General features: G+C 39.8%; 1 protein-coding gene across 6 annotated transcripts in view; it reads right to left on the bottom strand.

Annotated features, from left to right (window-relative positions):
• HECW2 (HECT, C2 and WW domain containing E3 ubiquitin protein ligase 2) overlaps positions 1-15,668 on the bottom strand; it is a 365,375-nt gene that overhangs the window by 181,687 nt on the left and 168,020 nt on the right. For all 6 annotated transcript variants that reach the window (XR_013261865.1, XM_077448729.1, XM_077448731.1 and 3 more), the window contains one exon: positions 5,525-5,632. Coding sequence is in view for 5 of the 6 variants with exons in the window: in XM_077448729.1 (XP_077304855.1) it covers positions 5,525-5,632 (108 nt within the window). In the remaining variant the exon portion in view is untranslated. The remainder of the gene's footprint in view (positions 1-5,524; positions 5,633-15,668) is intronic.

Here is a 15,668-nt window from a genome sequence, read left to right as displayed (position 1 = left end):
AACGGCGGACTCCCGCTTTAATATCTACCTTAAATCACATTGCTAATTGCATAATGTACTTGTTTGTAGCCGAAATACTGAAATTTTCACTTAAAACTGTCATTTTGTAGCTGTTGGAAATGCCAGTAAGAACCTGGCTGTGCCAGTAAGTTTTGGGTGTCGTGTCAGTAAATTTCAATCTGGTAGGTTGGCAACGCTGACTGTCTGGCCTCATGTTGAGAAATGCTGCACAAACTGGCACTATATAAATCCTGTATAATAATAATATTAAATATTTGTTACAAAAATATATTTTTTCCCCTTACTTTGAACATATTTTCTCTTCCCGTGCTGTGTACATCTTGTAGACTTTGTATGAATGTACTGTGGACATGTGCAGCAGACGTACAGTGGTGTACTATGGCACAATGTGCCAGCTTACTGTGCACTGACCTGAATTTTAAGCACACAGGAACGGGTGGCAATCAGCAAACGGAATGAACATTTTTTTATTTTGGCCTTTATCATTATTATTAGTTTTATTATTTAAATATGCTAGGTATGTCACATTCTGGTTTTGCTTTATTTTTTATCTAGAATGTACAATTTACAGTATGCTAAAATACTGTGAGTGGCAGATACCATAATTTTGATTAGATGTTCCTAGAGACCTGAAATTTAATTAAAGGGTTCCTCTAATGTAAAAAGGTTGAGAAAGTCTGGGTTAAGTGTTTAGGTGTAGATTCAATTTAACACTGATCAGCCACCATTTTACCAGCCTCTGGGTATGCAGTTAGGGTGGAGAAAAAGGGAATACGGGATGGTGGGTGAATTGTGGGGAAAAAGAGGAAGTGGTGTATCAGGGATGCAGCTCAGTAGATGTATTTCAAGGGCCCGCTGTGATGGGCCTTGATCAGTTTCAGAAGTTATGAAGCAGCATCTCTGCTTGTAATTGTCATTTCCAGCAGGTGCTGGGCACCTATGGGTAAATTGTGTTGAGGAATGCAGTGACTAGCAAGATAGTATTTTAAAGCCTTGTTCTTACGTATAAAGACTTGCATACACAGACGATAGCTCTGTCAATTTGAGAATGTATGAGTGATGTTCAAGGTTCAGATTCCCATTTGTGTAGGATTAGAAGATAAAGTAAACGGGGCACTGGGTGTGTCTTGACAGAGGTCCTCAAATGGGTCTTTAATCAGGATAGGCCTCAAAATGTGTTGGACTTGTAAGGCAACTCCTATATACAAGGGTGGCAAGATTGGATTTTCTCCTTGGCTCAACCATCCATTCATAAACCAGCAGAGAAGCTGGATTTTGCCTGAATCCATGAGCTGTTGGAGCGGATTGTTTTCTGTGCCAGATGGAAAATCTGAGTCCCCCAAGACTGGGATAATGAATAAGGGATGAGGTGAGATTGGTATCAAGTGGAGGGCCTGTGTGATGACTGAGTATGGCTCCCATTGTTGGTGGCCAGGTTATGAATCACATTTTCTTGTACTTGATGTGGATGGCCAGGTGTGTGAGCGTCTCTTATCTGGGGAATAGATGGCACCAGGATGAAGTAAGAGAAGGTAAACCAGCAGAGGCTTAAAGGATCTGTTACTGACAGCTTGGTGCCAGAGCCACAGCATACCTCCAGAGGTCTAGTGGAATCCATGCCTTGACAGGTCAAGGCTGTTTTGGCGGGACCTACTCGATATTAGGTTGATGGTCATAATGTTTTGATTGATTGGTATGTGCTTCTGACTAGGGCTGAAAAAACGAATCGATTAATCGACAACTAATCGATTATGAAATTGATTACTATTTTCATAATCGATTAATCGGCCAGTAACATAATGGGGGTATAAAAAAAATCTAAAATAAGCCCTTTATAGTACAAAAATATAATCACTACTGTAAATATTACTTTCACTGTTCTACAGTAAAAAAAAAAAAAAAAACCCTTCCAGTAGTGATTATCTGCTTTTTTGTACTATAAAGGGCTAATTTTGCAGAAACGCACTACAGTTCATTTACATGGTTTCCTATGGGACACGTTCATATCGAGGCTTTTTTCAGCCTCATATTTGGAAAGGGTCAGGGACTTTTAATGCAAAACAGGGCTTTTTTGGCTCAATATACTTCAATGGAGAAGCTGCAGAAAAGAATGTAATGCGTTTTTGCAGCAATTTGTGTTTTTTAATCTGCCTAAAAAAATGCAAAAAACGCAAATTGCCGTAAAATCACGTGCACAAAAATCAAAACGCACAACAAAAAGCACTGCAGAAACAGATAAAAAGCAAAAACTGCATAGGTGTGTACCAAGCCTTATGCTGGCCTCACGGATCAATTTTCAGGTGAGAATATTTAGATGAAAAATCTTTGTACATTCGCTGAATGAAAGAATTTTTTTGAAATTTTCACTTCATTTCTGAACAAAAACCACATACACTGTCTGAAAATTCCTTCGATCAAGAAGTTTTCTATTTCCAATTTTTCCCCTCACTGTGGTTGAAAATGAATGTCAATTTGACCCACTTTTTTTTTGTAAAGGTTATTAACTGATTAATCGATTAATCGAAACAATAATCGGCTAACTAATCGATTATGAAAATAATCGTTAGTTGCAGCCCTACTTCTGACCTGGAAAACGTAGTCAATGCTTCAGAGGGCATAAGGAAGAGGGAAAACGCAAACATCTGGTGGAACTGCTGTACTACTGCTGAAGAGATTTTGAACTAATCTCAATCTGGTTTATACAGTTTTGGGTAAAGGAATTACATTTTTTTTGAAAAATTAGGCTCTCCTTAATCTAAAACCAACAGATTGCAAAAAACACCAAACAAAACTATTAACTTTGTTTATGACAGATCAACACATTTTGCTTTGTACAATTGGTTGAGAGATACCAGCCTTCAAAAAATATATATTTAAAAAGTAGTGAGTTGGCAAGCTTTCTGTAAAGCAAGGGTTGACAACCTAAGCTCTCCAGCTGTGGTAAAACTACAAATCTCATCATGCCTCTTACTTTGTGGTCAGAGTCTTGCAACGTCTAATATGATTCATAGTTTGACCACAGCTGGAGTGTGGAGGTTGCCTACCCCTGGTGTAAAGGCTTGCAGCAGGGACAGGGGTTGACAAATGACAACACACAGATTTCCATTCTCCCCCTGAAATAAAATCTAATGTATTTGTTTATAAATGGTTGTTCTTGGACTGGCGGCAAACTCCAGGTCCAGCTTTGTACACAGTACTTAGTAAAATCGTGGCATGCTACACCTAAATAAACGAATACAAAGGAAAAACACTGCGTTAATGTAAAAATAGTAAATAGTGAATTCGCAAACAAGCGAAACGTATAATACTCCTGTGGAAAACACAGCCAAGCTGCTAGCACACAAACAAACCAAGTTAAGAACAAAAATATATAAATAAGTTCAGCGCTTGAAAGCACCTATGTAAATAAGTGTAAGTATAATAAAAGTGAGAATAATCCTGTAACAATGACCAAGAGTCCACTAAAGTCCAAAGGGGGTAAAGACAATCTCAAAGTCAATGTCCATGGACTTCAAAGTGGTGTGTTTAGGACTTCTGAAGAAGTCAGATGGCATTCCTGGAAAAATGACTCCTAACCTTCTTAGACCTCAGAACCTCTTGAGAACGGATTATAAAACAATTAAAGAAGGTGGATACTCTTACCAGATGAGTTGGACACATCCACCATATAGTAGTGTGTCATACGGGCTTGTAGGGGGCTCCTATGCCACCCAAGATGCAACACGCCAGATGGTGGTTCCCCTCGGAATTCTTCGTAGTCTCCAATTGGAAGAAGCAGATGAACCTTCCAAGCTGTGGATAGCTGTGGATTCACCATAGGGAGGTCAAAGCATAAAAGACACCTCGCATGGTGAAATACAACCAGTAACGGTTTATTGAAAATAATACAATTTAAAATTGGAATTAATAATCCATAAAAATCACGTGATGAATACGTGATTGCCCCAGTAGACGACTTTGTGGTCGAAACGCGTAGGGCCTGCATTTTTCTGCTCCCCACATTGCTATTTTAGTTTTTATTCATCACGTGATTTTTATGGATTATTAATTCCAATTTTAAATTTGATTATTTTCAATAAACCGTTACTGGTTGTATTTCACCATGCGAGTTGTCTTTTATGCTTTGCCCTCCCTATGGTGAATCCCTACGAGATACTTGGTGCCAAGTTCCACAGCTATCCACAGCTCAGAAGGTTCATCTGCTTCTTCCAATTGGAGACTACAAAGAATTCTGAGGGGAACCACCATCTGGCGTGTTGCATCTTGGGTGGCATAGGAGTCCCTTACAAGCCCGTACGACACACTACTATATGATGGATGTGCCCAACTCATCTGGTAAGAGTATCCACCTTCTTTAATTGTCTTATAATCCGTTCTCAAGAGGTTCTGAGGTCTGAGAAGGTTGGGAGTCATTTTTCCAGGAATGCCATCTGACTTTTTCAGAAGTCCTAAACACACCACTTTAAAGTCCATGGACATTGACTTTGAGATTGTCTTTACCCCCTTTGGACTTTAGTGGACTCTTGGTCATTGTTACAGGATTATTCTCACTTTTATTATACTTACACTTATTTACATAGGTGCTTTCAAGCGCTGCACTTATTTATATATATTTACACCTAAATAAAATCAATAAGCATATCGTTGTAGAAAAAGAAGTTAAAACTTACATAAAAGATTTAGCATAAATTTTTCAAAACCCTGCAGCATATTGGTTTACTCAAAAAGGTTGAGCAAAGGACCCTGGTGGTCACTGATCTCTATAAAAAAAATAAAAATAAATGTGAGTGGTTGTTGAAGGTTACTGTATGACTGAAAAGCCTGTGTGTGTAGGAAGCAGTGTAATAAGAAAAAAAATTAAATAAATTATATATATATATATATATATATATATATATATATATATATATATATATATATACACACACACGCACACACAGCATACAGTGTTTATGAGGCCTTAGGATGAATATGCTCACTCCCAAGACCGTGACAAGGAGTGGGCGGGTGGGACGGCTGCCCTGGGCGCAATGGTTCACTGTCGGGATGAGGGCGCCTTCCTTCTGTTACAAAGTTGAAAGGAGTAGTGGCATCGCCGTTGATTTTGACAAGAAGTGCTGGGCGTATGGCGGGGGGGGGGGGGCAGCAGTTTGGCATCTTTGCCCTGGGTGCTGGATGACTTTGTCCCAGGACTGCTCAGTCCTCCATTGTATCTATGGAAGAGCAAAACAGCCACCCATTGAAAACATTGTCAACCTATGAAGAGGTTAGTATTAGACAGACTAGTAGATCTCGGTGAACTTTACAGGCGTTACTAACAAATTAATGTTACTTTTAATGCTCCTGACAGAACACATCCTATATGTCCTTTTTTATTTTGCCCATATTTACACATTAAGTGTGATTGTACAGATTGTACACTGTAACAAAACATAAATGATGGATTATATGCATAAAGTTCTGTAGTAACATAAGTCAATGTGTTTCAAAAATATTTACTCACGTTCCATGAAATATAGACCGGTTTCAATTCTCCAAACAATTTGTCCCTTTTGCGTTCCTGTTACACCTCTGTTTTTGGAATCCCAAAAATTAGCAGGAGAATTTTCATCTAAAAGTGAAAGATAGAGCTTTTAACCAATATATAAAGTACACCTTATAACCAATATATACAGTATCAGTATAGCAACAAAAGAAAGTGCAACAAAACACATATACATTTAAAACAACATTTTCTTTGTATATAAGCATCCTCTAAAATCATAAAATTGGATTCGCATTGTACAAATGATGCATGCCCATTAAAGCTTTCACACATAAGCCAGAAACAGACACTGTTTCACTATGAATTCCCGTTTAAAGCTGAACTCCAGGAATTAACTTTTTGTAAACTTACATTGGTCCAGCTTGGTTACATCAAATTATTTATATCTCACAGAGGGCAGCCGGGAACACAGAAATTCACTGTAATAGCCTGTGGTACTTAAGGCTCGTACACGCTATAAGAAAATCGGGTGAACATTTTCATCCAAAGAATTTTCGTATGATTTTTTCGTATAGTGTGTACACAACTTTGGACAGCAGATTCAGAATTTTTGTATGAAAATTCCCAAAGGGATCAACACCAAAATTTTTCTTATATGAGAACAGAACGTAGGATTTTCATTTAATGTGTACCGTTTTTGTCCGATTTTCGTACAAGAAAAATCAGAAAAGAAGGACTGTGCATGATCAGAAACAATAAACAACAAAAAGCCTTTGTCATACGAGAATATTCAGAAGATTTTTCTTACGAGTTTTCTTTCATGGGTTTCGATTTGCTGTGAAACATCCAGAAAAATCTGATATAGTAGAAGAATTTTTGCTAGATTATAGTGTACTCCCCACTTTACAGTCAGTGTTGGCCTCTTATACTTATCACAGTTGCTTGCTCAGGACCTCCACCATTCAGAGAACATTTGGGATTTTTTTCTATGAATATAAGGCGCTCTCCTATTGGGTGAGAAGGAGATCATGATGTCATCAAGCCCAACTTTCCGCCTCTTCCAAGCTGAGAATGCCTTGTATTTATAAAACAAACAACCATTCTCCAAATGGTGGAGGTGCTGAGTGAACTTAGCACCCAGAAGAAACCAACACTGATAAATGCATGTTTAAAGTGATATTAAAAGCTTGTATTTTATTTTCAAATACTAAACATGATATACTTACCTGCTCTGTGCAATGCTTTTACACAGAGCAGCCCCAAGTCTCCTCTTCTAGGGTCTCCGCCTGCACTCCTGGCCCCTCCCCCATAGCAAGCCGCTTGCAATGGAGGCACTCATGCAAGCTCTCTCCCCGCCATAAGACACACAGAGTGTGGCTCAGCCCCGCCCCTGTTCCTTCCTCACTGGCTGTGATTGCCAATGGCTCCCACTGCTGTGTCTCAGCCAATAAGGATGGAGTGACCCGGGAGAGCCTCGGCTCTCGTGCACATCGCTGGATGGAGATGAGGCTCAGGTAAGTATTAGGGGGGCTGCAGGGTGATGCTGCAAGAAGAAGGTTTTTATTTTCATGCATAATATATATGAAGGTAAAAAGCTTCAGCTTTTACAACCACTGTAATGCATAATGCATGATTATTCTGAAATACCTGGGACAATTGGATTTCTGTCCATAAAAAAACAAAAAAACAAAAACAAAAAACAAGACTGCTTCTAGCATACCTACTACATGTTTCTTTTAAGCTAAAAAAACATCCTTGTACAGGTTTATGGAATTTATTAAAATGAAACTGAATTCTCTAAATTGCCTATTATTATTTGTATTTTCTAAAATGTTCCAGTTTAATTAATCCCATTTAATCTTAAGTAAAAATCTGTCTCTGAAGCACATTAAAAGTTCCAGTCTTCAGGCACTTATCTCTAACTCATTTCTTGCAATTGTCAAGAAGTTCCCATGGCTTCTAATGGTTGTGTCAATATCCTTAACATAGGAAGTGACTCTCAAAGGGAATTTGTGGCCACCCACTTTCCTGAGAAGTCTCCTTGAACTAAAAGTTAGCCTATTAATGGTTATTTATAGCATCCTATGTGGTCACTTCAGAAAAAAATAAACTGAGATCGCTGACACCGTATCATACTTTCCTTCTTACTATAATATCCTAACCTCCTCATTTCTTAACCTCTATGCAGCATAAATTGTTCATGTTATCCACAACAAAGACTAGTTTTATTCCTTTAAAAATATATAAAACATTAAAAGAAAACCTGTATTGAGAAAAAGAAAGCCACTTCCAATACTATCTTTCTTCTGAGAATGATAGTCAAGGATCTGAAGACAATATTCATCAAGCACAGTTGGAACGAGGTCAGAACTTCATGAGCATGGAAAAGAAGTAGTAACCCCCAATTACAGAACGGGGCTTTAAAGGCAACTTAGAGATCAGCTAGTAGACTTGCATAAAGGCATGAATTTTATTACACGTGTTTAACCACTTGCTTACTGGGTACTTAAACCCCCCTCCTGACCAGACCAATTTTCAGCTTTCAGCGCTGTCACATTTTGAATGACAACTGCGCGGTTATGCTACACTGTACTCAAATTAAATTTTTATCATTTTTTTCACACAAATAGAGCTTTCTTTTGGTGGTATTTAATCACCATTTGGGTTTTTATTTTTTACTAAACAAACAAAAAACCGTTTCATAGTTTGTTATAACATTTTATAAGATAAGATGCCACTGATGGGTGACACTGATGGGCACTGGTAGGTGGCACTGATGGGCACTGGTATTGATAGGCGGCACTGGTAATGACGCACTGATTAATTTATGGGCGGCACTGTGGGCACTGATAGGCGGCACTGATAGGTGGCACTGTGGTCACTGATGGGTGGTACTGTGGGCCCTGGTAGGTACCTTCACGATCGGGACCTATGTCCCTCTCGCAGCCACCGATGGTCAGCTTTTTTTTTCCTCCTCACACTATCAGCGTGAGGAAGAAAAGTAGCCGATTACCAGCTTTGTTTACATCACATGATCAGCTGTCATTGGCTGACAGCTGATCACGTGGTAAGGGGTCCCCTTACTCTGATCTGTGATCAGGCGAGACTCAGACTCGCCGTTCACAGAGCGCACCGCGCGTGCCCTGCAGGGGGCGAAAAGGCCGCTCAAGCATGGGAGGACGTCCAGAGATGCCCTCCTGGCAAATTAAGTCTGTGCTGTAGCTGTCTTTCGGCTATAGCACGGACGGCAAGTGGTTAAAATACGTAGTAATAGTACAAAAATTTTAATAATATTGATAAAGAACATGGTCTAGAAATATACATATAAATACACTAGTAACAGTATCTCCTCCTCATTATAACACGTTTCAGGAAGAGTTCAATCCTTTCATCAGGGGTATTGTGAGAAAGAATTGGCAGAATTGTTTCCATTGCAATGAACTAAATATAATACAATCGTATAGGATATAAAAGCAGAATTCACTTTTGCCAAAGCGTGGATATAATCCCCGCACCCCCAGAATTTTTGGCCCCGGATGACCCACACTGAGGTCCCCCAACAATGGCCAGATTTGGAATGGGAATGAGAGGTCTTGCTATGTAGCCGTGGGCTCCTGAAAAGGAAGTATCTGCACTTCTTGAGTAGGCCATATACGCTTCATTTGCTTTTATTAAACCAGCAACATTCAAGGTGGGTGTGGGATTCCCTTCCACAGTACTATTGTATTCTGACAATGGGGAGATTTCTTTGCTGTCAGATTACACACATCAGCACCACCATCTATAAGTGGTGGCACTGATAGAGAGAACATTTTCCAACAGGCTGGTTGTACAGAAGTCATTTGAGAGATCAACTTCTGTACAACCAGCCTGCCCATAGATGGATCGAAATTTGGCCAATCCTTGCTGAACCAGCCAAATTTCGATCCATCTATGGCTGGCTTTGGTTGGATACTTTTTGGAGGTCAGAGATTTAGAGGGTGCTGTAGACACTAGATTAGCATGGCAGTAAGGCAACTAGTATCTTCAAAAAAAGTGGTCAATAATGGCAGCCTTCATTTTTTTCATTTCATTTTTCTTCAGTCAAGTGTATAACCTAAAATTTTGTAAAATTTAGCTGCAATGACTGACTTTACATTTTTACAGGCCTTTGTGAACAAATTGGAAGTCAGCATGACTCAAGTCACAAAGACAGAGTAGTGGCTGTAAGCATAAATGATTTAAATCCGCGAGACGACCCTTAAAGCTATCCCCTGCATCCCAGGCAATCAACTGGAGCGCAGTCATTTTATATATAGGCAAGACATTCAGTATGGTATTTGTGAGAGCATAAACTGTGCCAGACATTTACTTCCATCAGTGCTCTCTCCTAGCAATAGTGCATTTGAAACTGACCATCAGTTTCTTGTACATTATCTTCATTCACCACAGTCACAGACAATGCATTTGCTAATTGCTCACTACACTAGCTGTTAATAGTTCTTCACCTACTTCTCATTCTAGTTGTTGTCATTGCTACTGTCCAACACCTAGGACTTGTGTAGATGAGTGTTTTCCCTCGGTTGACAGCGAAGCAGCCCTATCATTGTCTTTTGCAATACATTACACTTGACTGCAGAAAGAAACATTCTACATCTGTCTACATGAGACCATAAGCAGGAGATAAAAGGAGTTTTCCTGGTAAACACCCCCAGTCCCCTAGACCAATGATGGCAAACCTTGAGACCCCAGATGTTTTGGAACTACATTTCCCATGATGCTCCTGCACTCTGCAGTGTAGTTGAGCATCATGGGAAATGTAGTTCTAAAACATCTGGGGTGCCAAGGTTCGCCATTACTGGGCTAGACTATCCTAAGCTGAAACTGCCCACCCAGGTGTTTCCTTATCTACTCTGACAACTTCCTGTAGTGTCTGTACATCAATGTTTCAAAGATTTTGATTAGGCTATGGATCCAGAAGTAGGGATAAATTCTATTCAAGTGTACTGAGTGTTGTTGCACAGACATACTAGGCCAGGGATATGCAATTAGCCTCCAGCTGTTGGAAAACTACAAGTCCCATCATGTATCTGCCTCTGGGTGTCATGCTTGTGGCTGTCAGAGTCTTGCTATGCCTCATGGGACTTGTAGTTCTGCAGCAGCTGGAGGTCCACTAATTGCATATCCCTGTACTAGGCGATGGAAGGAGGCAAGTATTGAACCCACGGTGGGCAAGTTTCAGCTAAGGACAGTCTACTTTGTTATAATCTAAATCAAGGGTGTCAAACTCAATTTCATCATGGGCCGCATTAGCATTGTGGTTGTCCTCAAAGGGGCGGTGGTATCTGTAAGACTATATAAATGGATCTACTCTTTATCATATTAAAGAATTGAGTCTGCATTGGATTATTACTAGTTTTAGTAATAACTTAACCACTTCAGCCCACAAATAGAGCTTTCTTTTGGTGCTATTTGATCACCTCTGCAGATTTGATTTTTTTGCGCTGTAAACAAAAAAGAGCGACAATAAAAAAAAAAAAATACAATATTTTTAATTTTTGCTATAATACACACCCCCCCCCCCCCCCCCCCCCCCCAAAATAAAAAAATGTAAAAATATATTTCATCATCAGTTTAGGCCGATATATATTCTTCTCCATATTAATGGTAAAAATAATTGCAATAAGCATATATTCATTGGTTTGCGAAAAAGTTATAGCATCTACAAAATAGGGGATAGATTTATAGCATTATTATTATTATTTTACTAGTAATGGCGACGATCTATGATTTTTTGCAGGACTGCAACATTGCGGCGGACAGATCAGACACTTTTTTGGGACCATTGACATTTATACAGCAATCAGAGCTAAAAATAGCCACTGATTACTGTATAAATGTCACTAGCAGTTAAAGGGTTACGACTAGAGGGGAATCAAGGGGTTAAATGTGTTCCCACAGTGTGTGTTCTAACTGCAGGGGGATGGGGGAGGAGACCGATCGCTAGGAACAGACGATCACTCTCTACTCCCCTGACAGAATGGAGATCTGTCTGTTTACATTGACAGATCTCTGTTCTGTCTTTGTCAGAAGTGTTTGCTGGTGCCCGGACATCGCGGCCACCGGGCATTCACATTGGTTCCTACGTCACGCAGTGTGTGCACACGCCCCCCCCCCCCCCCCATACCCCTTAACCACTTAAGGACCGGGCCTCTTTTTCAGACTTGGTGTTAACAAGTTAAAATCACGTTTTTTTGCTAGAAAATTACTTAGAACTCACAAACATTATACATTTTTTTCTAACACCCTAGAGAATAAAATTGCGCTCATTGCAATACTTTTTGTCACACCGTATTTGCGCAGCGGTCTTACAAACGCACTTTCTTTTGGAAAAAATTCACTTTTTTTAATTAAAAAAATAAGACAACAGTAAAGTTAGCCCATTTTTTTTTTAGATTGTGAAAGATAATGTTAGGTCTAGGGCTAGAATTATTGCTCTCACTAACGATTGCGGCGATAACTCACATGTGTGGTTTGACCACCATTTTCATATGCGGGCGCTACTCACGTATGTGTTCGCTTCTGTGCGCAAGCTCGTCAGGACGGGGCGCTTTAAAAAAAAAAAAATGTTTTCTTATTTATTTTATTTTTACACCGTTTTAAAAAAAAAAAGAATTTGGGTCACACGCCTAACGTAAACATGCCTTGTAATAGAAAAAAGCATGACAGGTCCTCTTAAATATGAGATTTGGGGTCAAAAAGATCTCACATCTCCTATTTGGACTTAAATGCAATAAAAAATAAAAAATAAAATTGTAATTTGAAAAAATAACATTGAAAAAATGTGCCTTTAAGCCCTTGTACAGACGGTCGGACATTCCGACGGAAAATGTCCGATCCGACCGTGTTGTGGGCTCCATCAGACTGTTTCCGTGGGAATATCCGACGGACAAAGATTTAGAGCTGGGCTATAAAACTTTCCGACAACATGATCCGATCGGATTTTGTCCGACCGCGTGTACAAGGGCTAAGAGGTATGGGCGGAAGTGACGTTTTGACGTCGCTTTCGCCCTGCTATGGTATGGAGACGGGGGGCAGGCCATCTTAGCCTCACTTGTCTTCATACCAAGGAAGTGATAAGACCCGATTTCCTCTGCCGCTGACGACGGCTCTGGTAAGTGGCAAAGGGCACGGAAGAGTGGCGGGAGAGGGGTGGCACCTCTCCCGCCGCCGACAACGGTGATCTCGTGGCGAATCCGCCGCAGAGACCACCATTATCGTTTACCGAACCGCCGCCTGAAGAGATGGATACCTCGGTTGTGGCAGCAGCTGCTGCCGTTACCAAGACATCGTGTGGCGGTCGGTAAGTGGTTAAAGCAGCCGCCATGTACCTATGGCGTTTCACGCAGGGGAGCCAACCAGCCACTGTATAACGACAGTCAGTGAGTAAAATAAGTATTTGATCCCCAAGCAAAACATGACTTGGTACTTGATGGAGAAACCCTTGGTGGCAAGCACAGAGGTAAGACGTTTCTTGTAGTTGGTGACCAGGTTTGCACAAATCTCAGGAGGGATTTTGGTCTACACTTTTTTACAGATCTTCTCTAAACCCTTAAGGTTTCTTGGCTGTCACTTGGCAACTCGAAGTTTCAGCTCCCTCCATATATTTTCTATAGGATTAAGGTCTGGAGACTGGCTTACTCTATGACCTTAATGTGCTTCTTCTGTCATTGTCTTGCTGAAAGACGCATCCACGACCCACCTTCAGTGTTCTTGACTGTAGGGATGGTGTTCTTAGGGTCATAGTCAGATTTTTTTCTTTCTCCATACACGGCGAATCCCCCTCCTCAACAAGGCACATGTACAGTCATACCAGTGAACAGCTAAATGATTCAGAGAAAGATTGGGAAAAATTGCAGTGGTCAGATGAGAACAAAATTGAGGTCTTTGGCATTAATTTGACTCGCCCTGTTTGGAGGAAGAAAAATGCTTACTATGACCCTAAGAACACCATAGCTAAAGTCAAGCACGGAGGTGGAAACATGATGCTTTGGGGCTGTTTCTCTGCTAAATTACAGGCCGACTTTGCGGCATTTAGGGGTCAACGGATGGGGCTATGTACTATAAAATCTTGACTGAGAACCTTCTTCTCTCAGCCAAAACACTGAAGATGGTTCGTGGTAAATGGGTCTTCCAGCATGACAATGACCCAAAAATGTACCGCCAAGGCAACAAAAGAGTGGCTCAAGAAAAAGCACATTACGGTCATGGAGTGGTCTAGTCAATCTCCAGACCTTAATCCTATAGAATATTTATGAAGGGAGCTGAAACCTCGAGTTGCCAAGAGACAGCCAAGAAGAAACCGTAAGGATTTATAGAATATCTGTGGACCAAAATCCCTCCTGAGATGTGTGCAAACCTGGTAACCAACTACAAGAGACATCTCACCTTTATGCTTGCCAACAAGGGTTTCGCCACCAAGTACTAAGCCATGTTTTGCTTGGGGATCAATACTTATTTTACTCACAGAACTGCAACTTAATTTATAGCATTTGTTTTATGTGTTTTTTCTGGATTCTTGGTTGATATTCTGTCTCTATCATTTAAAATACACCTATGATAAAAAAATTCTAGACCCTTCATTTCTTTTTAAGTGGGCAAACTTACAAAATCTGCAAGGGATCAAATAATTATTTTCCCCACTGTATACAGTATCTCACAAAAGTGAGTACACCTCTCAAATTGTTGTAAGTATTTCATTATATCTTTTCATGTGACAACACTGAAGAAATGATACTTTGCTATAATGTAAAGTAGTGAGTATACAGCTTGTATAACAGTGTCAATTTGCTGTCCCCTTAAAATAACTCCACACACAGCCATTAATGTCTAAACTGCTGGCAACAAAAGTGAGTACACCCCTAAGTGAAAATGTCCAAATTGTGCCCGAAGTGTCAATATTTTGTGTGGCCCTCATTATTTTCCAGCACTGCCTTAACCCTCTTGGGCATGGAGTTCACCAGAGCTTCACAGGTTACCACTGGAGTCCTCTTCCACTCCTCCATGACGACATCACAGAGCTGGTGGATGTTAGAGGCATTGCGCTTCCCACCTTCCATTTGAGGATGCCCCACAGATGCTCAATAGGGTTTAGGTATGGAGACATACTTGGCCAGTCCATCACCTTTACCCTCAGCTTCTTTAGCAAGGCAGTGGCCATCTTGGAGGTGTTCAGATAAAAAAATAAAAATAAAAAGTTGTTGTGTGGGAACTCAAACTCTCTCTAATGTTCCAGGTATTAAAACAAAAACAAAAAAACACATGTTAAGTCCAGAAAAAGCTCATACAAGAAAACAAGTGCAATTTTGCAGTGAAATTTAACACATTGATCCAAATTATAAAGAGGAGCCCAGTAAAATTACAGTGGAGAAGATTGAGTAACTTCATCTCTCACAGTTGCATCTCCTATCCGTATCTCTGGCAATGGAGCCTGAAACATTATACCAGCTTTTACATGTAGCTTAACATTATAAAGTGGAAAAAATCTACCACAGAAAAAAAAAAAACTGCTCTCCTACATGCAAATTACTTAATCATTTATGGACAATTCACTCAGTAAAGCATGCAGCAAAAACACAGTATGCTTTACATGAAATGCATTCACTACTTTGCAAAGAGCAATGAGAATGCACAATAGAGAACAGCTGCTTTGTGTGGAGCACTTTACCACAGAGCAGTTGGGGGTTTCTGTATACTAAAAACCTAATATATACTAGTATAAGCTTCGATGAGCAGCAGTTGGTAACAATCCTAATTTATATGGCCCACTAGAAAATTAAAAAAATATATACTATACATAAATAGGCGATCATTTTTTTTTTTTTTTTTTTTTAATGATAAGAATACTATATATTCCAAAGTGTTGGATATAAATCAAACAGCAAAACTTTGTATTGCGTTGTATTACTATCTGTCGATTCAAATATGCAGTATATTAAAAGGTGGCAAGTCAATATCTATGGTCACATACTGTACACACACTAACTATATATATATATATATACACATACACATACACACACACACACACACACACACACACACACACACACACACATATATATATATATATATACACACATACACGCACACGCATATACGGTATAATTTTAGTGTCATAATT

Source organism: Lithobates pipiens, unplaced genomic scaffold (assembly GCF_037356315.1).
Source record: "Lithobates pipiens isolate NorthernLeopardFrog02 unplaced genomic scaffold, aLitPip1_a1.2 Scaffold_22, whole genome shotgun sequence".
In the NCBI taxonomy this organism is placed as follows: Eukaryota; Metazoa; Chordata; class Amphibia; order Anura; family Ranidae; genus Lithobates; species Lithobates pipiens.
The sequence above is the reverse complement of the archived record's forward strand: the minus strand, read 5'-3'. Positions and strand labels throughout refer to the sequence as shown.